We start from the raw sequence: 26,541 nt of genomic DNA, 5'->3' as shown, positions 1-26,541 counted from the left end.
GCTAACCAGCTTAAAGCTAAACAAAGGATTAATCATGTCTTCAAAATAAATACGAGATCTGGCCAAACCACTTCAAACCCAGACACCATCTATACTACATTCCAAAAATTCTATACGCATCTCTACTCTGCCCCTGCTGGAGAGTCTAGCTCTCAGACAAGCTATTTCCTATCGTCAGCCCGTTTCCCGATCTTGTCCCCTGAGTCTCAGTCTGAACTTAGCAACCCTATCTCAGTAGAGGAAGTGGAACACGCCATTAAATCCTTAAAATTAGGCAAAGCACCGGGCCCAGATGGATACTCTGCCTTGTACTATAAAAAATTTGCCCCTTTGCTTATCCCCCATATAGCTAATTATTGTAACCACATGATGCAAGGTTCTACCCCGCCAGAGGAATTCCTAAAAGCTTCAATCACAGTCATTCCTAAACCCAACAAAGACCCTTTTACTCCCATCTAATTATAGGCCAATTTCGCTACTGAATCTTGATAACAAACTGTTCACTTCTATTCTGGCTAGGAGACTCAACAGATTCCTCCCGAGCCTTATACATAAGGATCAGGTTGGTTTCATACCAGGTAGGGAAGCCCCTGACAATATTAGAAAAATCCTTAACATTATACAAACTTCCAACAAAACTAAAGTCCCATTAGCCCTGTTAGCCCTTGACATCGAGAAGGCCTTTGATACCGTCACTTTGATACCATCTGTACAGTGTCCTTTCAAAAATGGGAATTAAGGGCCCCTTCCTAGCTGCTATTCAAGCTCTTTATTCTAAACCAGAGGCTTGCCTTAAACTACCCACCTCAAGGGTCTCCCATATTCCAATCAGAAGAGGTATGAGGCAAGGATGCCCCCTTTCCCCAGCCCTTTTTGCCGTAGCTATGGAACCCTTAGCAAGCTTTATAAGATCCCACCCCGACATTAAAGGCTTATCTATTGGGGGAACGGAATATAAACTAAGTCTCTTCGCTGGTGACCTTTTATTATCTATTACCAACCCCATTATTTCCTTTCCTTCCCTTTTAAAACTTTTAGAATCCTTCACCGAAGCTCCTGGCCTCTCCATTAACCACACCAAATCTGAAATGCCCCTATGTAACACCTCTCCCTCCACTAAATCATCACTACTCCAAAATTTCCCATTTCAGCACAGACCTCAGCACATCTCTTATCTAGGAGTTATGTTACCAAAGGCCCTTGACATGGTTTATAGAACTAATTACTTACCTATGTATTGAAAGATACGGCAAGATTTGGTGACATGGCAAACCTTACAGACCTCATGGGTGGGTAGGATTAACGTCGTCAGGATGGTAGTCCTCCCAAGACTCCTATAACTATTTAGAGCTCTACTAACCCCAGTCCTAGTGAGGGATCTGAGATCCGTTCAGAGAAATGTGATGAGGTTCATCTGGGCTAACAAGCGTCCTCGTATATCCAAGTCAACTATGTGTAGACATAAGTCTCAGGGGGGGTTATCAGTACCGGATTTTGTGAAATATTATCAAGCAGCCAGACTGGCCCAGATGTTCTTGACCCATTTAGATCCACGAGAACACCCGCTATGGATCTCACTCGAACGCTCCAATCTTAACCCTTACACATGGAGGGGAAGTCCAGCAATGAAGATACAAGTATTATACCGAATCAGAGTATTAGTATAGAAAACCAAAAAGTCCAGCAAGGGTACCCTGTTATAATATAAGATGGCTAAATTTAATAAGAAAAATGGAAGTATACATAAACAAAAGTCTAAATATTATATCCGAGGTAAGAGGCCAGTATACAGCCAGATGCACTGGGTAAGTGGTGGGGAACGAAATCCCTAGCACTGATACCCTAAACTGGTCCTCTGCCCAGGGACGTCTCCTGATGGTGGGGACGCCCTGTCCACGTGCCTATTCTCAACCTCCTGGCTGTCCCTAGTAAGGTGAACAGTGGAGGGAGATAGGTAAAGAGTGGTATCCTACCGGATAACTAGCACACAATAGGAAATTGAGAAAGGTGTCCACTGTATACTACCCTCGTGACAGTTAGCCAGGAGGTACAGGGTCCACCGAGAGGATAAAAAATATACAAACAGACACACGCACAGATAGACACAAATATGATGACAATAGGTGACCTACAACCCCGACGCGTTTCACCCACAGCAGTGGGATCATCAGGGGGTGATAAGGGGTAGGTTTGCTGGGGACCGGAACCCGTGACAGTGGTGATAACAGGCCCAATCCAAAGAAGTGTGCGTAAATAAATGCGTAGATATACAAACACTTATAACGCGGAAACAGACCCAAATTACTAAGTAGTTGCCGAATGGCAGATTACATACGGTAAATCAGCGGCACGATTAGTGAATTCAAACGCCCAGATGCAGACTGCAATTCTATATAGAGAACAAAAACTTGAATAAGAGTATATAGGACAAAAAGTATACACATATAGCGCTAAACAGTCCTAGTAAGTACCTGAGATTGGCGATGGCAATCAGATCGCGTCAGGATAATATGTGAAGAGGCACATGCAGGGGCATAAATAATAATAATCAACCCCGAACCTACCTAGCAATACAAAACACAGATTGAGCATAATGATCCCTAACTGAATGACCCTCGACCCATATAGCCAAGATAGAAGAGTCCTATATCAATACCTAGTAAACACTCCAGGAGTATGATAGCGAGGTTCGTAGCTCCTCAGGTGTAGGGCTACCCGCCAGGGAGATGCCTAAAATGCATAAGTACCTGAAGTTAAACTCAGGAACTAGGCCGTATAGAGGCTATAACGGATAAAGTATACTGGTACTTACATGCTGCCGCCGTAGGTGTCGGAGGGTGGGTCTGAGGCGGTAATGCTGTATAGCCCCGCCCTTTAAATACCCTATGCGCCCATTCCATAGGATAAGGCGGATGCCCGGGGGGAAAGAAAGAGAGAGACAGCTCCGATGCATGATTAGTGCGTTCCAAGGTGGAACGCACGCTAGGTTGCGTCCTAGACAGGTGATTAGCCGGACGGATATCCGGTAAGTGTAATACAGCCAACCCATATGTGGCTGGCAATACGGCGTGCGTGCCAGCGTGGAACGCACGCCGGTAGTGACGCACGCCGAGTTACTGCAAGACCGGAAGTGCGGTGTGTAGCGTATAACATGCGTGTCAGCATGGAACGCACCCCGGCATGACGAAGCTGAGTTGCTACCGGGCCGGAGGTGCGGTATGTGGACCGCATACCTCCGAATGCCCAGAGGAACCATAAGTGGGCTAGGGTGGGTGCACATATTGGGGGGGTGGAGAAAAATAATAATAATAATCATGATAATAAAGCACGGAAGGAAGAACCTTACTCGTGTATTTAATATACAGACAGCAGGGGATGGTAACCCAAGCTCTCCATGTACCCCAACCACGGCCACACATGGGATAAATACTAGAGAGGGTAATGGTAAGAGAAATGGGTTAACGTAAAGGAACAAGGGAATATTAGGAGAAAGGGGGCGGGGGGAATAATGTGCCAAGGGAGATAAAGATAGAATAATGACTATATATACATATTCTTAGATGCAGGAGTAGGGCTACCTTGATGATACCAAGGACGCCCTCTATAGGGGTATGGGAAGATACAAGAACACCCCAGATAGGTAACATTCGGGTACTTAGCGTACCCAGGCTGGGTTTCAGGGAATAACTAATATTTTTACTGAGGCCACAAGTGCTAAGGAAACAACCCCGGAGAAGGGGAGGCCCCGCACCGAGACCAGAGCAGCAAGGCAACCAGGAAAATTACAGTCTAAATCCAAATGGGTGTGGGTGGGCATATAGGGGAGGTTGGCAATTATAGAAAGCACGAAAAGGTCAGGCGCTCGTTAAGTCCACGGGGTGATTGGGAGCTAAACCTGTGAATCCACTCGCTCTCCTTCTGTAGAATACGCCTGTCCAGGTCACCTCCTCTTGGGGAGGGGGGTATCAATTCAAGGACAGTAAACCGGAGACAAGAGGGATCGCCCCCATGGCAGTCATTAACATGAGTGGCCACAGGTGTAGGCTCCTTCTTGATGACATCATTAACGTGTTCTAGGATTCTTCTCCTAAACTCCCGTATCGTTTTACCCACGTAGTCCATGGGGCATGGACACTGGCATAGGTAAACAAGCCCCTTGGACAGGCAGTTGATAAAGTCCCGGACCTGAAATGAGTGACCTGTGGCCGAGCAGGTGACTGATTTTGTGGTCAGGACATATTGGCAGGCTTTGCATCGACCACATTTGAAAATCCCCATGGGTTTCCGGTCAAGCCAGGAGCCACCCTTCAGAGGTGGTGAAAAGTGGCTCCGAACCAGGCGGTCCCTGAGGCTCCTACCCCGTCTATAGGAGACCGAGGGGTGCTTGCTGATGATGTCTGAAAGATCAGCGTCCATGTGGAGAATCGGCCAATATTTAAGAAGGACTTCCCTAATTTCACGATTAGCGGAGTCAAAATTTGCGATGATTCGGGCCGGTTGGGGGCCGTCATCGGTTTTCCTTCTAGGAACTAAGAGTTCAGTCCGTGGTCTAGTAGATGCACTCTGGAAAGCCTCCCGTAGTACTCCTCTAGGGTAACCCCTTGCCAGGAATCTATCCTGAAGCCTGCCAGCCTCATGAAAAAAGGAAGAATCATTGGAGCAGTTTCTCCTGACCCTAAGGTATTGACCTTTAGGTATCCCCCGTCTAAGAGGGGCGGGATGATAACTGCTCCAATGAAGCAGAGAGTTGGTAGCGGTACTCTTCCGAAAGATATTGGTAGATAAAATATCTCCCACCTTCGTGACCCTAACATCAAGGAAGGTAATGGACTCATAATCCCATTCACAGGTGAACTTAAGGCCCACCTTATTCTCATTGGGATCCACCACAAACCGTCTAAAACTTAGAGGATCACCCTTCCAGACAACAAACACGTCGTCTATGTATCTGGTCCAAAATTGGATGTAATCTGCCCACCAGACGACGTGGTCCGGAAACACGTGAGTGTCCTCCCACCAGCCCAGGAAGAGATTGGCGTATGACGGGGCACATGGGCTGCCCATCGCCGTCCCCCTGAGCTGGTGGTAGAACCGTGCATCAAACAGAAAGAAATTATGATTGAGGGTGAACCTCAAAAGCTCACGGATAAAGGCATTGTGAGGAAAACAATGAGTACCCCTGGTTCTAAGGTAGTGGTCAACCGCTCTGAGACCCTGCTCATGTGGTATGGAGCTATAGAGAGCTTCGACGTCGATGCTACCAAGTATACACACTGGATCCAGATTCAAGGTATTGATTTTGTTGAGGAAGTCCATCGTGTCCCTCGTGTAAGCTGGGAGGGACACGACGAACTCCCTCAGAATCTGGTCCAGATAAATACCACAGTTCTGTGTCAAGCAGTTAACGCCTGAAACTATTGGGCGACCTTTAAGGGGAGAAGTACCCTTATGTACCTTGGGGAGGCCATAGAATGTAGCTATTAATGGTTTCGCTGGTAATAAAAAGGCATATTCTGCAGCGCTAATGACCTTATTTTGTACACCCATGCTCAAGATATTTTTTAGTTCACCCAAATAGACTGCAGTTGGGTTAGTCTGTAAGATCTCGTATCCCTCTCTGTCTTTAAGGAGGTCCAGGCACATGTTTTTATACACCAAGAAGTCTAGGATGACAAGGTTGCCGCCCTTATCGGATGGCTTGATCACAATCGTGTCATCCCTTTCCAGTGACCTTAGTGCCTCCATCTCTGTGACTGATAGATTAAAAGACTTAGGTCTCACATATCCAAGCTGGTCAAGATCCCGTGTGACCAACTGAAGGAATATGTCGATGTGTTCGGAACTCGATGGAGGTGGCATTCTGGTACTTTTGGGCCGTAGCATGGTAAATGGACCTGTGCCAGGTGTTCTATTGTGTTCACTGTTAAGATCAACCAGATCCTGCAGGTCCCCATAATCAGCCTCATCAAGGCCCAATCTACTGCATGTGTCCCTGTTGGAGTTCTTAAAGAACTTATGCCATTTTAACCTTCTACAGAAGAGATGGAGGTCCTTAGTCCAAGTAAAAAGGCTGAAGTCCGTGGTGGGTACGAACGACAGTCCCCGCCTAAGGACCCCCATCTCCTCAGGGCGAAGGGTCCGGGTGGAGAGGTTGATGATTTGAAGATCATCAGTGGGCCCCTGTCCTACCGATTGCGATCCCGAAGCTGATAAGGGATCGCCCCTTTCTCTAAAAAAGAGGAGGACGAAGAGGAGGCAGAGGTAACGGGAAATGGCGGCTGTTGAGGTAAGGCATTTTGGAAAGAGCCGGAGGGCAGGAGAGGCTGATAGACGGGGGATGGATGTTGATACACCGATCCACGATAGCCTCTGCCCTTGCCTCGATAGCCACTCTGTCCCGACCATCGTCGACCGCCCTGTCGTCTAAAGTCAGGGCGACCACGGTTAGAGGACGCGTATCGTGATTTTGAATGAGAATCGGTGTCAGAGGTATCTATGTCCGATGATGATGGTTCAGATCCAGATACCTGACCCTGTATGGGTGTATATGCCCGATTCTCCCTAAAATCGCCCAGGTCTCGCACAAATTGTCTGTGCTTACGTTCTTTAATAAGCACCTGGAACCTATCTACAGCTGATTGTAGAGACGCCTCCCTTCTAGCAAATTCTGGATCTTCCTTCAGTCTAAGGGCCGTATCAATTTGATCCTTCAATTTTTTAGAAGAGCTCTCAAACAGTAGTTGCTCTTCGTCTAAGAGTAGTGTCATAAGAGACAGAGAGTTCTGAGTCAGAGTATCTTCCCATCTGGCCAGAAATCCTGGTGAGGAGATTCTATCCGCAGGTCGTATGCGGATCCGGAGTCCCCGTGGTACGATTTTGTGCTCGAGATAGCTTTCAAGAGACTTAATCTCCCACCAGGACTTGATGTTCTCTTTATAACAGGTGTATAAATCACTGAATACCTGTTTACCTGAAGCTGACTGGCCCAGCGCGGGAACGTCCCTATCCGAGAAGATGTCCCTCGCTTCGTTGACCAGATCGTCAGTAAAAATGGTTCCCGACAGGAAACTAGCCATAACAAAAACAAAGTCAAAGAAGTCCAGCAATGAAGATACAAGTATTATACCGAATCAGAGTATTAGTATAGAAAACCAAAAAGTCCAGCAAGGGTACCCTGTTATAATATAAGATGGCTAAATTTAATAAGAAAAATGGAAGTATACATAAACAAAAGTCTAAATATTATATCCGAGGTAAGAGGCCAGTATACAGCCAGATGCACTGGGTAAGTGGTGGGGAACGAAATCCCTAGCACTGATACCCTAAACTGGTCCTCTGCCCAGGGACGTCTCCTGATGGTGGGGACGCCCTGTCCACGTGCCTATTCTCAACCTCCTGGCTGTCCCTAGTAAGGTGAACAGTGGAGGGAGATAGGTAAAGAGTGGTATCCTACCGGATAACTAGCACACAATAGGAAATTGAGAAAGGTGTCCACTGTATACTACCCTCGTGACAGTTAGCCAGGAGGTACAGGGTCCACCGAGAGGATAAAAAATATACAAACAGACACACGCACAGATAGACACAAATATGATGACAATAGGTGACCTACAACCCTGACGCGTTTCACCCACAGCAGTGGGATCATCAGGGGGTGATAAGGGGTAGGTTTGCTGGGGACCGGAACCCGTGACAGTGGTGATAACAGGCCCAATCCAAAGAAGTGTGCGTAAATAAATGCGTAGATATACAAACACTTATAACGCGGAAACAGACCCAAATTACTAAGTAGTTGCCGAATGGCAGATTACATACGGTAAATCAGCGGCACGATTAGTGAATTCAAACGCCCAGATGCAGACTGCAATTCTGAGATTGGCGATGGCAATCAGATCGCGTCAGGATAATATGTGAAGAGGCACATGCAGGGGCATAAATAATAATAATCAACCCCGAACCTACCTAGTAAACACTCCAGGAGTATGATAGCGAGGTTCGTAGCTCCTCAGGTGTAGGGCTACCCGCCAGGGAGATGCATGCTGCCGCCGTAGGTGTCGGAGGGTGGGTCTGAGGGCTCTGATATGGAATACAGCACCTATCCCTCCGGCCTTATGTAACAATTCCCCCCTTTCATATTACTCGCTGATACTCTGGAGATCGGTTAGATTCAAATTTACTCTCCAATCCAAACCATCCCCATTACTGGGCCTAATAGGAAACCCAGCTTTTCCACCGGGCCTTCAATGCCGCAACCTCAATTGGTGGACGACTAATCAACTGTGTACGCTGCACAAGTTTCTAATTAGAGGTAAACTGATATCCCATACAGACTTCAAGGATAGATACTCCTCCCCCCCCCCCCCCCCATTAGAGAATACCTTCTCATGAACCGGGTATTTTCATACTTCAGAGCTATTCAGATGCCCAACCGAACTGTGGAATTTACTCCGTTCGAGCGTTCTATTACCTACTCACTATATAGACAGGGTCTCCTGTCAAGAATGTATGAGGCCCTCAACTCTATCCCCGAAGGTCATAAACTAGATTATATGAGAGCTTGGGAGGAAGACACACAGCAAGAATACTCGCAATCCAAATGGTCCCAACGCTCGCAGACCCTTACGAAGGGTTCTTGGCAGGTTACTCTAGCTGAGACCTCAATAAAAGTGCTTCACAGAACCTACATGGTTCCAGCACGGCTACACGGCATATACCCCGAGATATCCCCTATGTGCTTTAGAGGATGTAATGAAGAAGGGTCAATGTTGCATACTTGGTGGTCCTGTTCTGTTGTAAAAAGGTTTTGGGTCCAAATAACAAACCTGATATCGTCTGTGTTAGACTGTAACTTTCCTCTAACATTGCCACTATGCTTGCTAGGGGACAAACCTCACTGGCTAACCTATGCAAGATTCAAGCTTTCTCAATACATACTACTAGCAGCTAGAATCCACATAGCTTTTAGATGGCGATCTGACTCACTATCCTTCCAAGCTGTTGTGGATAGGATTAATAAAATCTTGATATTTGAGAAGCTGTCAGCTGTCCGCACCGACACATTTCCCGCTTTTGAGAGGGTGTGGGAACCTTGGCTATCCTCCTCCTACTCTCCAGATTCACAATTTAGTATTTCCCTTTGATCTTATGTTCCCTTTTTCTTTTTTCTTCCTTCTGTAATACTGAGCAATGTTGTTGATTCACTTTTTCATCAAACTCAGAAAAAAGTATTAACCCTGACATGTTAATGAGAATGTATCTTATATTATGTATTCCTCCAAGTAATGTTTTTGATTCTGTATAACACATTTTATCATTTACTAGTGTAAATGCTTACCTATGCAAAAATCCAATAAATACCTTTTGAAACATAAAGCGCTTTTCAAGTGTTTTATATTGATGACCTGTCCTCAGAATAGGTCATCAGTATCTGATCAGTGGCGTTCCAACTCATGGCACCCCTGCCAATCAGCACTCTGGTGATCGCAACGGCCTCTTCCTAGACTGTTGACGTCACATTCATCAGTCACGTGGCCTATGCTCAGGTCAGTCCCATTCAAGTGACTAGGGGTGAGCTGGGATACCAAGTACAGGCACTATACAATGTACAGCACTGTGCTTGGTAAGCGGCGTGTAGGCCTCTTTAAACATCTGATCGGTGGGGGTACCGTGAGTCGGACCCCCACCAATCACAATCTGGTGACCTATCCTGAGGATAGGTTATCAGTATAAAACACTCAGAAAACCCCTTTAATGTGGCATTATAACTGCTATGTAAATATGGATGCCCTAGAAGTAAAATGATTTCAGAATGGTGGTTAGCTCTCACCATTTGTAATTGAAGCAGCATGGATGGGAACTCATTGACACAGCTCTGCTTTTGCTTGAAATTTGAAATCCTGTCACCTGTTTTGAAATTCTAGATTAGAAACATCTCTAAAAGTCAAATAGAGAATAAATGGAGCAGCAGGGATCATGTGCAGCCTGCCACTCCATCAGGATGGGGGAATCGGGCCCACCATTCTTGGGATCACTGGGAATGCCAGCAGTCAGACCCACCGATCAGTTAGTTTTCCTGTATCTTGGGGATAAGGTATAACTTCAAAACTTGCCATAACCCCAGGGGCGTAGCTATAGGGGGTGCAGAGGTAGCAGTCGCTACTGGGCCCAGGAGCCTGAGGGGCCCATAGACCCTTGTGCCACATAAGACACTGGCATTATAGAAAGTGCATGCAGGTCAATTTACACCTCTGGCTGGAGGGAAGGGGTTAGGTTAAGAATTTGGCATGAGGGGGTCCCCTTTCAATGTTTACCTCAGGCAGCAGGAAGGCTACGTGCTCCTCTGCCCCTTTCCAACAAGCACTGAGGGAACGGGGGCCCAAGCTGAACTCTTGCACTAGGGCCCATGAGCTTTTAGCTACGCCCCTGCATAACCCCTTTAACTGCACAGTGAATGGAAAGGATATAAAGCTTGGCTTTGGTTTATCAAAGTTTACTTTATTTTAGGGCAGAAAACTGGTGCCCGGTGTGACACAGTGAGAGGTTTGGTCTGGAAAAACAGGTATTTTCCTCCCAGCATGTGCTGCTGGGCTGATTTACAGCCAGGTGAGGTCAAATACCGGACCGGATTTTAAGTGCCGATCCGGGTTTTGGCACATGGCTGTCCTTAAATAGGCATCTTGGCTCAGAAGCCAGGTCTGTGTGCTGGGATCTGAGGCCTGTGCTGGGCTGGAGAGCTGAGAACTGTGTGTCAGGGGAACAGGCCGCCTAAAGCCTGTATTTGGACTTTCTGAGGCAGAACTGCCACCAAAGTGACTTTTTGTTATATTATCTTGCCATTGGGTGTGAAGTAACACCAACACTGCAAAAGTGACATTTTGTTTTTGGCACCATGTGTGAATAAACACTGAAGTTTGAATTACGAACTTGTCATTTGCCTGTGTACTGCGCCCGCTTATCCTAACTACCAGAGCGAATCCCCACACCGGACAGACAGAAGATGTGGTGTAAGCGTTCCCTACGTGTAATGTAGACCTAAGTCCACATTGTTCTCATGTTTATTGAAGGCTAGGAAGAATGGCAGATCATCCTAAATTTTTCTTGTCTTTTTCTAAGAACATTTCAGGAACTCAAAAGTAAACTTCAGAAAGTGAAAGCCTACAGGGAAGAACTGCTGTCTGCCTTTGGAGACTTCTTAGAGGAGCATTTTCCTGTTCCTGATGAGCTTGAAAGGAGTCTTAAGAAGAAAAAGGTATGGGTGGGAAAAAGGTCAGCTCCATAGCATCTTCATGCACACATCTATATGTATTTTCCTGTCCGCAAAATATGGATATCATCTGTGTTGCATCCGTATTTTTTGCGGACCCATTGACTTCAATGGGTCCGTAGTCCATATTTTGCAGTCAAGTATAGGACATTCTCTATCCTATTGTGGAACAGACATACGAATGCGGACATACTGATCATCCGTGTATTTTCTGCATTCATATGTCTATTTCACAAAAAGATCGAATTTGAAGTTAATGGGTCCACACAAAAAAAATGCAGACAGCACATGGACCACATTCGTATTTTGCGGATCCGCAAAACAGATCTAGTCGTGTGCATAAGTTCTTATCCTGTGAAAATCATGACGTTTTATATGTGCTGCAGTTCATTTATCTGTTACCACCTTCAGGTGTGTGACGGACACCGTACCAGACAAGGAATTGCTGTTCATGCCATTTCCTGATAAACAAAAGTAAATTCATTGAAAAAACCTACAGTGTGCTAAATACGATCTTCTTAGAAGGAATAAGTGAATTATGATATTTTGATGCTTGCTTTGTCTCTTTGAAACATTTTTAGGGTATCTCTGCAGAGCCCGAGGTGCAGAGGATACGTCTACACGCTATTTTAGAGGTAAAATCATGTAGTGTCTTATGTAACCATTTCTTTGTACTACAATTAGACATGGGGGGAGATTTATCATTCCTTTGGGCCTGAAAAAGTCCTAAACCCTGACCCCGCAAATGATGACTGAGCTGAAGTAGATTTTATTCTAGGCGTACGGACTGACGGAGGATGCTACTCATATTACAAGAAATTTGCACTATGTGTTTTTTTTAGCTGATGTCCTATCCTCAGGTCATCAGTATCTGATCAGTGGGGGTCTGACACTCAGGACTCCCGCCAATCCACTGTTTGCAAAGGCATCGGCGCTCCTGAGTGCCACTGCCTTCTCTCTGCTCTGCAAGCACGGCGTCATACATTGTATAGCGGCTGTGCTTGGTATCACAGCTCAGACCCATGGGGCTGAGCTGCACCTAGGCCTATGTGACCAATGAATGTGACGACACATGGCCAAGGATAAGCAGCGAGAAGGTCGCAGCGCTCACAGAAGAGCTGGTGCCATGTTAAACAGCTGATCTGTGGGGGTCTTGTGTTTTTTACTCCCTCCTATCAGATATTGATGACCTATCCAAAGAATAAAAAGTGTTGGAAAACCCATTTAAAGACCAAGGTATGCTGAGTGACTACACGGTTGTATGACTGCATTATTTTATCATGTATTCATTGTAGGGATCGACCGATATTGATTTTTTAGGGCCGATACCGATAATTTATACCGATATTCTGGGAATTTTCATTTTTGAGAAAAAAAAAATTCCTACACAAATCTGCTGAAAATTAATATGTTTATTGTTAATGTGTATTTTTTTTTATAAATCCTTTTCATTTATACTTAATATTTTTGTGTTTTGTTTTTTTTTACTAACTTTTAGCCCCCTTAGGGACTAGAACCCTTGTCCTATATTCCCTGATAGATCTCTATCAGGGTGAATAGGAGCTCACACTGTCCCTGCTGCTCTGTGCTTTGTGCACACAGCAGCATGGCAGCCAGGGCTTCAATAGCGTCCTGGCTGCCATGGTAACCGATCGGAGCCCCAGGCTTACACAGCTGGGGCTCCGATCGGAGGAGGAGGGGACCCTGTGGCCACTGCCACCAATGAGTAATACTGGGTGGGGCGCGCACTGCGCCACCAATGTTTTTACTATTGGCCGGGATTGGGGTGGGGGGCGCACTGCGCCACCAATGATTAATACTGGGGGGGGGGGGGGGGGGCACTGCGCCACCAATGAAGATAAGCCTTTCATTCATTCATATACAGGAGGCGGGAGCTGGCTGCAGAATCACATAGCCGGCTCCCGACCTCTATGAGCGGTAGCTGCGATCCGCGGCACCTGAGGAGTTAACTACCGCGGACCGCAGCTGCCGTTCATAGAGGTCGGGAGCCGGCTATGTGATTCTGCAGCTCCCGCCTCCTGTATATGAATGAATGAAAGGCTTATCTTCATTGGTGGCGCAGCGGCCACAGCCCCTCCCCTCCTCTTGTCTTCTCTTCTGTCATTTGCGGCAACAGCAGCACAGGGGGAGGAGACACTGCTTCCTTCTCCCCTGTGCTGCGGAGGGAACATAGAGAGCGCTGAGAGCAGCACGTTCTGTGTTCCCAATACGTTATCGGTATATCGGCAAAATAGATGCCGATACCGATAACGTTCAAAATCCTCAATATCGGCCGATAATATCTGCCAAACCGATAATCGGTCGATCCCTAATTCATTGCAGGACTCAATTCACACCCACAGCCAAATTTATAACAGTACATAGTTATGCACTCAGAGAATTAAAGGGGATTTTAGTATTTTAGGACTTGAATGAGTTTGTGATGTTGTAATGATGCAATATTCTAGAAATCACAGACTTGGAACGACCAACTTCTCTTGCTATGGCTGATAGGGTCACCTCTTTGGCCTTCATCTGGACAACCTGCTGACGGAGGGTTTCAGTTACTTTGGAACGGCACACCAGTTTGGCAAAGTCAGTGAAAACTGGAAAGTTAGGCCGCCAGTTAAATAGGGTTTGTCAGATCATTAAGGAAATTAGCACCAGTTGCCAGATTAACACCAATAACTTGCAGGTATCTGAAAGTGTTCTCTAATTTTGATCAGTGTTCTTTTTCAATTATCTCATTTACATTTTTATTCTGTGCTTTAGAATAAATACAATCTATGAAATAATCTTAAAATACTGCTATTTTACTCATGTTAGGATATATTCACATAGGACTACACTATGACCTTGACATTACGGAAATTGTGTGTTCTCTAATTTTGATCGCCACTTTGTATATGTGTGTGTGTGTGTGTGTGTATGTATGTATATATATATATATATATTACAGTACAGACCAAAAGTTTGGACACACCTTCTCATTCAAAGAGTTTTCTTTATTTTCATGACTATAAAGGCATCAAAACTATGAATTAACACATGTGGAATTATATACATAACAAACAAGTGTGAAACAACAGAAAATATGTCATATTCTAGGTTCTTCAAAGTAGCCACCTTTTGCTTTGATTACTCCTTTGCACACTCTTGGCATTCTCTTGATGAGCTTCAAGAGGTAGTCCCCTGAAATGGTCTTCCAACAGTCTTGAAGGAGTTCCCAGAGATGCTTAGCACTTGTTGGCCCTTTTGCCTTCACTCTGCGGTCCAGCTCACCCCAAACCATCTCGATTGGGTTCAGGTCCCGTGACTGTGGAGGCCAGGTCATCTGGCGCAGCACCCCATCACTCTCCTTCATGGTCAAATAGCCCTTACTTTCAAATTTTCCCAATTTTTCGGCTGACTGACTGACCTTCATTTCTTAAAGTAATGATGGCCACTCGTTTTTCTTTACTTAGCTGCTTTTTTCTTGCCATAATACAAATTCTAACAGTCTATTCAGTAGGACTATCAGCTGTGTATCCACCTGACTTCTCCTCAACGCCACTGATGGTCCCAACCCCATTTATAAGGCAAGAAATCCCACTTATTAAACCTGACAGGGCACACCTGTGAAGTGAAAACCATTTCAGGGGACTACCTCTTGAAGCTCATCAAGAGAACGCCAAGAGTGTGCAAAGCAGTAATCAAAGTAAAAGGTGGCTACTTTGAAGAACCTAGAATATGACATATTTTCAGTTGTGTCACACTTAATTCATAGTTTTGATGCCTTCAGTGTGAATCTACAATTTTCATAGTCATGATAATAAAGAAAACTCTTTGAATGAGGTGTGTCCAAACTTTTGGTCTGTACTGTATATATATATATATATATATATATATATATATATATATAGGCGTGTGAATATATTATTTATATGAATATTAACAACAAATTATTATACAAGTCATTAACTATTCAGTTAGTATTTAGTTTAATATAAGGGATGAGGGTGTAAATATATATTATAAAATAATATACATATATATAAAATACAAAAAATAAATATATATATATATAATTATTATTATTATTTTTATATATATACGGTATATATGTATATTATTTTATAATATATATTTATGTATAATATTTATATATTTAGCTACTTAATAGCTCATATCGGCATGTCCGACCCACCCCCATCCCTTATGTTAAACTAAATACTAACTGAATAGTTAATGACTTATATAATAATTTGTTGTTAATATTCATATAAATAATATATTCACACGCGTATATATATATATACACACATATATTAATTACTTTATATAAAAATAAAAACCTTTCAGACATCGCAGCTGCATGCTAGTCAGTGACAGCAGGGCAACCCTTAGAGAAGGCAGGGACAGTGCCCAGGTGTCCCTGCCTTCTAGATCGCTGTATACACAGCGCTCACCCAGCGCTGTGTATACAGAGCAGGAAGCGATATGTGCTTCCTGTTCCGGCCCGGCGGTCATGTGACGGCCGGGATCGGAGAGTGCAGGAGCTGTGTGAAGTCTTTCAGAGACCTCGATCAGCCCTGCGCTGTACAGCCTCTCTGGGGGGTGCATTTCTCCTGTAACTGGGGCTACTATGTCAGCCCCAGTTACAGGAGAAATCAACAGTGGGGGAAAAAAGTGAGGTAAATGTCCCCCAGAGGTCTTGTATGACCTTATGGGGGGACGAAAAGTGTAAAATAAAGTGTTAAAAAAATTAAATTAAAAAAGTTTTCACATGTAAAAAAAAAAATCCCCATGTAAGGAATAAAAAAAAAATTTAAAAATAGAAAATAATAAAATAGACATATTTGGTATTGCCGCGTCCGTGACGGTCGGCTCTATGAATATATCACATGATCTACCCAGTCCGATAAACACCATAAAAATAAAAAAAACGGTGTAAAAAAAAAAGGCTTTTTTGTCACCTTACATCACAAAAGTGCAACATCAAGTGATCAAAAAGGCGTATGTCCCACAAAATGGTTCCAGTAAAACCGTCACTTCATCCCGCAAAGAATGAGGCCCTACATAAGAAAATCTCTCAAAAAATAAAAAAAACTATAGCTCTCAGAACATGGACACATTAAAACATAATTTGTTTGTTACAAAAATGCTATTATTGTGTAAAACTTAAATAAATAAGAAAAAGTATACATATTAGGTATCGCCACGTCCATAACAATCTGCTCTATAAAAATGTCCTCTGACTGAACCCCTCAGGGGAACGCTGTAAAAATAAATAAATAAAAACTGTGCTAAAACAACCAATTTTTTGGTCACCTTGCCCCATAAAGTGTTATAATGAATGATCACAAAATCATATGTACCCAAAAATAGTACCAATAAAACTGGCACCTTATCCCCTAGTTTCCAAAATGGGGTCACTTCTTGGGAGTTTCTACTGTAAGGGTGCATCGGGGGGCTTCAAATGGGACATGGCATCTAAAAACCATGTGGAGTTCCTTTTCTTCTGCGCCCTGCCGTGTGCCCATACAGCAGTTTATGACCACATGTGGGGTGTTTCTGTAAACCGCAGAATCTGGGTAAGAAATTTTGAGTTTTGTTTGGCTGTTAACCATCGATGTGTTAAAGAAAAAATTTGATTAAAATGGAAAATCTGCCAAAAAATTTGAAATTTTAAAATTTCATCTCCATTTTCCTTAATTCTTGTGGAACGCCTAAAGGGTTAACAAAGTTTGTAAAATCGGTTTTAAGTAACTTGAGGGGTGTAGTTTTTACAATGGGGTCATTTATGGAGGTATCCACTATGTAGGCCCCACAAAGTGACTTCAGACCTAAACTGGTCCTTAAAAAGTGGGTTTTGGAAATTTTTGTTAAAAATTTTAAGAATTGCTTCTAAGCCTTCTAACGTCCTAAAAAAATAAAATTAAATTTCCAAAATGATGCCAACATAATGTAGACAGATGGGGAATGTTAAGTAATAAATATTTTATGAGGTATCACTTTCTGTTTTAAAAGCAGAGAAATTAAAATTTAGAAAATTGCTAAATTTTTTAAATTTTTGGTAAATTTGGGATTTTTTCATAAATAAAGGTGAAATATATTGACTCAAATTTATGACTAGCATGAAGTACAATGTGTCACCAGAAAACAATCTCTGAATGACTTGGGTAAGTAAAGGCGTTCCAAAGTTATTACCACATAAAGTGAGATATGTCAGATTTGCAAAATTAGGCCTGGTCAGGAAGGTGGCAAATGGCCCAGTTCGGAAGTGGTTAAGAACAAAGTTGATCTAACCTGCCGATTTTGATGGGACCAACCGACTATTTTATGTTAATGAGAGTGTGCAGGGACAGAACAATCATCATGTTGAATTTCATTATACTTGATCCATTGTTCTCATGGGAGAATAAGCTGACGCCGGAAGTGTCTGGCAGCGGCTTATTCCCCTCTGCCCGTTGAGAACACAAGCATGCTTTGCCAAACCGAGCATGCACATATTTCCTTCCTAAGAACGCAAATAAATCCACTTCTCTTTCCATTTTATTCTTCCACTTATCAACTCTTTCATCTGGATCTTTCTAACTGTGGACTGTTTAATGCAAAAAACTTATTGCTTTTTTTTCTCTCTTTACATTTCAGACTCTCATCAACCAGCTCATGAACACCCCCAACGATCCCTATATTATAGTTAAGGACGAGTACTGGCCTCCTTACATTGAGTTGTTGCTCCGCTATGGAATTGCATTGAGACATCCAGCAGATGCAAATCGAATACGCCTGGAGGCTTTTCACCAATGAACATTATTATTTTACAGACTTTCTTTTAAAAATGCACTGCGCGCCTTCATTTATATATTTTACTACCAACTTTATGTAGAAAATGTTTTTTATCGGAAATATTTTAACCTGTAGTTGCGACCGCAATTTTTTTAAATTCTGAAATAAATCTCATCCTTTTAAATTTTGGCTTGTATGTCACAAGAAATAGACAGGTATGAGACTGGCCAGAGCATGATGTGAGGATTTCATTTTTGCGCTCTGTGCAGAACCGGTGTATGTTGTTTACAACAAATTCAACTTGGGACTCTCTTGATGATGTGCCTCGAGATTCAGCACCCCCTTTCAGGGAAACAAGACTGAGGTGATTTGTCCATGCACTCTCTGTCCATGATTGAAACAGGTCTTGTTTCACTTATAGAAGCCATGCAGCCAAAAACCACATTGCAGAAGTGCTGTAAAATTATGGTTTATTGCACAGTATTTGATCTTGCAACATACTGGTGCATTTGAGCTCAGAGACAAATGGGTGGCAGCACAGATCTGGAGAAGGGTACAAAAAAGTTATGCTCCACTGAAGTTTCCAAGAGCACAGCCGCCATAATTCTTGAGTGGAAGAAGTTTAGAACAACCAAGCCACTGCCTAAAGCTGTCTACCCCACCAAACTACGTAATTGGGGGAGAAGGGGCCTAGTAAGAGAGGTGACCAAGAACCCAATGGTAAAAACTTCCAGAAGGTCAACCATGACTGCAGAATTCCACCAGTGTGGGCTTTATGGCAGAGTGGGCAGAAAGAAGCATCTCCACAGTAAAAGACACATAAGTTTGCAAAAAAGCACCTAAAGGACACTCAGATGGTGAGAAACAAGACTTTCTAGTCTGATTTTGGCCTCAGTTCTAAGCATCATGTTTTGAGGAAACCAGGCACTGCTCATCACCTGCCCACAAACCATCCCTACAGTGAAGCATGATGCTGGCAGTATCATGGTGTGCTACTGAGAGACTGGTCAGGGTTGAGGGAAAGGTTTATGGAGCAAAGTACAGAGATAATCTTAATGAAAACCTGATCCAGACTGCTCTGGACCTCAGACTGGGCCAAAGGTTCACCTTCCAACAAGACAATAACCCTAAGCACACAGCCAAGGCAACACAGGAGTGTTGAAGAAGACTGGAGGCTCTAATCGCCGCCAAAGGTGCTTCAACTAAGTACCGAGTAAAGGGACTGAATACTTAAGTAGAGGATTTTAGTTTTTCCTTTTTAATAAAAAGGCAAATATTTCAAACATTCTGATTCCACTTTGTCATTATGGAGTACTGAGTGAAGAATGATGAAGAAAGCTTGATATTTTATTTTAGCACAAGACCACCACATAGCAAAATGTGAAAAAAAATTGGGAGGGTCTGAAGACTTTTTTCAGAGTGCACTGTATAATAATTCAAGATAGGTTTCAAGCTTGATCCTTTATTTTTTTCATAAAGATGTTACAGATTTACAGATTGTGAGACATCATCTTGTCCTCTTTCCACAATAACCTGATAACCCCACTGGAGGACATTTTTCATACCCTGGATGTCAACAGAATGGTGTTCCTATATTCTGAATGCTTTCCAATTTCAGAACCAATAAAGAGGCTCTGTCAGCATGATCAACCCTGTTAAACCAGGCAGATAAGCAAGTTGGAGCAACAGGGGACGGGGCTGATTCCTTGGAGCACTGATTTTTTAAAACACCCTGTACTCTGCACTCTCCCCCTCTCCTTGATTGACAGGGTTAAACATCAGCATGTTAAGGGCAGAGTTGTGTTCTAGCATGTACATATCATATCGTATACACATATCATGTACTATAGTCTTACCATAATGAGAAGAGTGAATTTCTATGTTTAGAAATCTAACACATTATTGCTTTATTCGCAAGCACAATATAGGATTATAAACAAACCAATAATATGTGTTAGGTTTCTAAGTATGGAAAAACCATAGTCCTCAATATGATAAGGCTGTAGCCAGGAGGTAAGTGGTCAGCCTTGCATGTAGAGATCCCATGCCTTAAAGAGGACCTGTCACCTCTCCTGACATGTCCTCTCCTTTGAATCCAGAGGAAACAAAACAGGCTGGTTTTGAGAGCTCCATTTATTTATATAAGCAGGCATATAACGCGAGTTTGCTCGTCGCGTGTTTGATTTAAGTGTGTGTTTTTTATAAGTATGCGACTTTAGGTTAAGTGACTTCAGATTCAGGGACTTCAGTGGGGAACTGCAGTAAATCAGTTTCTTATTACTGCATTCTATTGTATTTTTCGCTTTTGTTGTGTAATCCCCATCTAGTATGTGTTCCATGTGCACATCTTGTCTGATGTATGCAGTCCTAGAACAGCCGTTCAAGGGTGTATATTATTGTTCAAAATGTGAGCAAATAACCCGTTTGAAATTGTAAATTGAGTATCTAAACAGGCGAGTTTCAACACTGAGAGGCATTAACAATTTGGAAAAGAGTTTGCTTCTCACTGAGCAAGCACTCTATGGGGTAGATGAGGGGAGGGTGAAAGCGAGGAGTCTGAGGGAAGTGAGGTAGCTAGCTGGGTAACAGTTAGAAAGTGGGTTAGAGAGCCAGGGAGGCTAGCCCTGATCTGTCACACCCCAACAAGTTTGCACGGTTGGCAGATGAGGAGGATGTTGGTTCAGGGACAGCACTGCTGCAGCCGGACACTTCCTCTGCCAGTCAGGGGAATGTCAGCTCCAGTAAGCAGGAGGGCAGGGCAGACAGGTGCTGGTAGTCGGAGACTCTCTTATTAGGGCTACAGAAAGGGCAATCTGTCACAAAGACCGTGATCGCCGAACAGTGTGTTGTCTTCCTGGCGCTAGAGTTTGACACATCGCGGATCGGGTTGACAGATTACTGGGAGGGGCTGGAGAAGATCCAGCGGTCATGGTCCATATCGGAACCAATGACAAATTTAGAGGAAGGTGGAGAGTCCTTAAAAATGATTTTAGGGATTTAGGTTTAAAAGCTTAGGGCAAGGACCTCAAAGGCATTGTTTTCCGAAATACTGCCTGTACCACGAGCCACACAAGAAAGGCAGCAGGAGATTAGGGCTCAAGAACTGGTGTAGGAAGGAGGGTTTTGGGTTCCTGGAGAACAGGGCCAACTTCTCTGTCAGCTACAGGCTCTATCGTAGGTACGGGCTGCACCTCAATAGGGATGGGGCAGCTGTGTTGGGGGGGTAAGATGGCTAGAAGGTTGGAGGCGTGTTTAAACTAGGGACTGGGGAGGGTAATTACATTATAGGATAGGAAGATAGAGACTGGGGGCAAGGTAGTGGGACTGGGGGAGGAATGGAAGGAGGGACTAGAACAGTTCAGAAAGAAAGGTGTAGGGTAAAAAAAATATACATAAACCTCTTATTTGTATGTATACTAATGCCAGAAGCCTGACTAATAAAACTGGGGAACTGGAATTAGTGATGTGTGAGGAGAACTATGACATAGTGAATAACTGAGACATGGCTGGATGATGGCTATGATTGGGTGGTTAATGTACAGGGTTACAGTCTGTTTAGAAAGGATCGCCAAAACCGGAGAGAGGGAGGGGTCTGCCTTTATGTAAAGTCCTGTCTAAAGCCCACAGTCTGAGAAGATATAAGTGAGGGACATGAACATGTGGAGTCACTGTGTGTAGAAATACATGGAGGCAAAAACAATAATAAAATACTAATAGAGTTTATTATAAACCACCTAATATACCAGAGTCCACAGAAAATCTACTACTTAACAAGATAGACAAGGCGGCACATCATAATGAGGTTGTTATTATGGGGGACTTCAACTACCCAGCTATAGGGGAAACTGAAACCTGTAGATCTCATAAAGGAAACAGGTTCTTGGCAATAACTAAAGACAATTAGCTTTCCCAACTGGTTCAGAACCCGGGAGGGACGGCCATACTGGACTTAGTATTCACCAATAGACCTGACAGAACAACAGATGTGCAGTTTGGGGGACACCTGGGAAAATAGTGACCATAAAGTAATAACCTTCCAATTATCCTTCAAACGAGCGTTTCTACAGGGAGGAACAAAAATACCAAACTTCAAAAAAGCTAAATTTTGCCAACTAAGAGAGGCCATAGGCCTAACTAACTGTGACAAAGTCCTCAAAAATAAAAATACCGCCACAAAATGGGATATTTTTAAAAGCATCCTAAAATCTAATTATGAGAGGTACATACCTTTTTTTATAGGAATAAAGGGTTAAGGAACAAGAAGAAAACCAATGTGGATAAATAGAACTGTAAAGAAAGCAATAAATGACAAAAAGAAAGCATTTAAATCCCTAAAACTTGAGGGTAGCGAGGAAGCACTGAAAAAAATAGAATATGTAAAAAACAAAAGCTGCCAAACTAGAGACCGAGATAAAAATTGCCAAAGAGAGCAAAACTAACCCAAAAATGTTCTTCAATTATATAAATGGTAAAAAGTATAAATCTGAAGGTGTCAGCTCTCTACAGAGCAATGAGGGGGAAGTTGCAAAGAGGAAAAAGCAAAGCTATTAAATATTTTTTTTCTCCACTGTATTCACTGAGGAAAATAAACTGTCAGGTGAAATGCAGAATGTAAAAGTAAATTCCCCATTAAAAGTGCCCTGTCTGAACCAGGAAGAAGTACAACAGCGACTTAAAAAGATTAAAATGGACAAATTGCCAGGACCAGATGACATACACCCCCGCATCCTAAGAGAGTTAAGTAATGTCATAGCCAGACCCTTATTTCTGATATTTACAGACTCTATACTGACATGGAATGTTCCACAGGCTTGGCGCATAGCAAATGTGGTGCCAATATTCAAAAAGGGAGCAAAAACAGAGCCCGGAAACTATAGGCCGGTAAGTTTTTAACATCTGTTATGGGTAAAGGCTGTTGTGTTTGAAGGTTTTCTAAGAGATGCTATCTTGGAGGATCTCAATGAAAATAAGCAAATAATGCCATATCAGCATGGCTTCATGAGGTATTGGTCATGTCAAACTAATTTAATCAGTTTCTATGAGGAGGTAAGTTCTAGACTTGACAGTGGTGAATCAATGGATGTCATATATCTGGATTTCTCCAAAGCATTTGACATGGTACCACATAAAAGGTTAGTATATAAAATGAGAATTCTTGATCTGGGAGAAAATGTCTGTATGTGGGTAAGTAACTGGCTCAGTTATAGAAAACAGAGGGTGGTTATTAGTGGAACACACTCAGATTGGGTCACTGTCACTAGCGGAGTACCTTAGGGGTCAGTATTGGGCCCTATTCTCTTCAATATATTTATTAATGATCTTGTAGAAAGCTTGCACAGTAAAATATCATTTTTTGCAGATTACACTAAATTGTGTAAAGTAATTAACACTGAAGAGGACAGTATACTGCTACAGAGGGATCTGGATAGATTGAAGGCTTGGGCAGAGAAGTGGCAGATAAGGTTTAACACTGACAAATCTAAGGTTATTCACATAGTAAGGAATAATGCAAATCACCCGTACATACAAAATGGTAAAACACTGGTTAACACTGACATGAAAAAGGACCTAGGAATTTTAATAAACAGCAAACTAAGCAGTACAAACCAGTGTCAGGCAGCTGCTGCCAAGGCCAATAAGATAATGGGTTGCATCAAAAGGGGCATAGATGCCCGTGATGAGAACATAGTCCTACCACTTTACAAATCGCTAGTCAGACCACACATGGAGTACTGTGTACAGTTCTGGGCTCCTGTGAACAAGGCAGACATAGCAGAGCTGGAGAGGGTCCAGAGGAGGGCAACTAAAGTAATAACTGGAATGGGGCAACTACAGTACCCTGAAAGATTATCAACATTAGGGTTATTCACTTTAGAAAAAAGATCTAATAATTATGTATAAATATATCAGGGGTCAGTACACAGATCTCTCCCATCATCTATTTATCCCCAGAACTGTGACTGTGACGAGGGGACATCCTTTGCGTCTGGAGGAAAGAAGGTTTGTACACAAACATAGAAGAGGATTCTTTACGGTAAGAGCAGTGAGACTATGGAACTCTCTGCCTGAGGAGGTGGTGATGGTGAGTACAATAAAGGAATTCAAGAGAGGCCTGGATGTATTTCTGGAGTGTAATAATATTACAGGCTATAGCTACTAGAGATGGGTTGTTGATCCAGGGAGTTATTCTGATTGCCTAATTGGAGTCGGGAACGAATTTTTTCCCCCTAAAGTGGGGAAAATTGGCTTTTACCTCAGTTTTTTTTTTTTTTTTTTTTTCTTCCTCTGGATCAACTTGCAGGATAACAGGCCGAACATAGCAGGGACATAACACAGTCATACATCACCCTGTCAGCACACCCATCTTAATAATGCTCAATAGTATACCCCCTTAATCTGTTATCCATGGAATAAAAAATTTCCTAGTATATAGTCAAAAACAGGGGTATGCAATACAAAAGCCTATCTCAATTGCAGGTGTGCCTCCCTTGCAACTGATAGCCACACTACCAGGGCTCAAACCACATGGATCAAAAAAACCGAGAGGTGCATGAAATGAAGGTGAGACATACCAATATAGCAGGGGCTGCTGGCAGGGGGAAGGCGCTCCTCCAGGGTGAAGGCCTGTTTAAAAGGTCGAACATTGACTTACAGGATAGCTGCCTTTCATCTGGTGGTATCAGAGGCAAAGCTTGCTAAAAGCTCATTTGCATACCCTCTTCCCAGAATTCCAGAGGAGCATTGCCTGGCCTTACACCGTGTCAGTGCTATCCATAAGGAGATATAACATGATAGAAATACATGCTTAAGAAATTTCCTCATTATGAAAAAAAATCATATAATATGGGAATGTCTCATAAGTAATAAGTCTGGTAAATTATGTATTTGTACTTGAGTTGTGTAGGATATGTTCACATGTGACTGAAATTTTCAGAGTTTTTGCTGGAAATCACGGTAGAAAAAATGCACCAAATGGTGCATCTTTTTTTGCAGAAAGGTTGCTAATTTCACACAGGTTTCACCCTTTGCATTAGATTGAAAACACACAGTATAATTTGGCGTGCTGCAGATTTAAATTTGCACCACAGGTCAATTTCCACCGCAGAATTTTTTCCACAATGTGCGGTTGAGAATTGCTAAAAACTCATTCACTTTGCCGGTACCGTAAAACTAGAATTCCACGACAGAAAATCTGCAGCATGTCTGCTACATGTGAACAACCCTTATTCATATAGCTCGGTCCTCAAAGCATGTGGAGGGAGGGTATCGCATCTTTAATCCCTTCAATGCGGGCGATTTTATGTTTTTGCATTTTTGTTTTTTACTCCCAGCCTTCTTGGAGCCATAACTTATAGCCATATGAGGAGGCGGGGAGGGGGGGGGGGGGGGGGGGGGGGGGGGAGAGAAATATCTTTATCTGGTAAGATATATTACAAAGTTTCTTATATTCACATATTCATGTATGCAAAATTAAAATGGCAGTGTCCATTCAAGATTCTAAATACACTCCTCCACATTGGAATTGCATCACCAAGAAGGACAAGCCATAGGGTTTTGCAAATTAAGGATTTAGCAGGTCTTGCTAAGATCTGCAAATGACCAAATTTTCAAGCACCTAGCTCCAATCTGTGGCATGTGGCAGGGGCATAAAAGCCAGATTGAAAAAGTTTTTAGCTACATGAAACCTAAAAATCTGATCAAGTTGTCTGGGATTATTGTTGTCATCGATGTGCCAGTTATCTCCCAAACTGAGAGGGACAGAATCCATGAATCTTGATTTATAATTCCAGAAGATCACTTTGCTTCTAGACCGAGATGTCAGCACCATTCAACGTTGCATGCCCTGATAGTTAGGAGAACAACCACAAGCTGGAATGACAGCAAGAGATGCACAAAGACAAACCTCTGCATGGAAGGATCGTGTGATTACAAGAATGGCGCATAGTGATCCATTCTGTACAGCAAGTGAAACTGGACATCACAATCCAAGCCAATGATGTCCAAATTGAATTGGATGTCTCATCGCAAGCCAATAGGCAGCAAACAGTGTCTAAGCAAACCATCAGAAGGCATTTGCACCACATTATGAGCCAGATGCCCATTCCAAGGCTATCATGGTGCTCAGAAAGATGGTAACGGAGGTCTATCCTCTTCAACACATCAAACTTTTCTCAGGGACGCAATGATAGCCAGTGTGGGCAACGCAATGTGCAGGCCTTCATAATCCCTTCTCCCGGGAGTATGGTGTGAGGTCGCATAATGTATGGTATAGTAACAGCTCTGTGCTACATAGATTTGGTTGTGGGACCAATGATACAGCCATTTTTCCAAAGTGTCCCAGGAGCGGTTTTACAACAGGACAATGCTGCGTGCACTCAGACTCTCCCACAACATCCAAACCTTCAAAAGTAACCTGAAAACCCACCTCTTCTTCAGGAAAGCCTACCACCTGCAATGAGCATGCTGCCACCACACAGCCAGATGAGCAGCTTTTACCCTCACCTACT

The 26,541-nt window shown here is 43.1% G+C and overlaps 1 protein-coding gene across 1 annotated transcript in view; it reads left to right on the top strand.

Annotated features, from left to right (window-relative positions):
* CENPK (centromere protein K) overlaps window positions 1-19,066 on the top strand; it is an 86,799-nt gene extending 67,733 nt beyond the window's left edge. Inside the window, exons 9-11 of the mRNA XM_040421337.1 lie at window positions 11,113-11,248; window positions 11,845-11,898; window positions 17,897-19,066. Of these exons, the coding sequence (XP_040277271.1) occupies window positions 11,113-11,248; window positions 11,845-11,898; window positions 17,897-18,055 (349 nt within the window). The 3' untranslated portion in view covers window positions 18,056-19,066. The remainder of the gene's footprint in view (window positions 1-11,112; window positions 11,249-11,844; window positions 11,899-17,896) is intronic.
* Window positions 19,067-26,541: the final 7,475 nt, after the last annotated feature.

Source organism: Bufo bufo, chromosome 2 (assembly GCF_905171765.1).
Source record: "Bufo bufo chromosome 2, aBufBuf1.1, whole genome shotgun sequence".
Lineage (NCBI taxonomy): Eukaryota > Metazoa > Chordata > Amphibia > Anura > Bufonidae > Bufo > Bufo bufo.
This window is presented reverse-complemented; position numbering and strand designations above follow the sequence as displayed.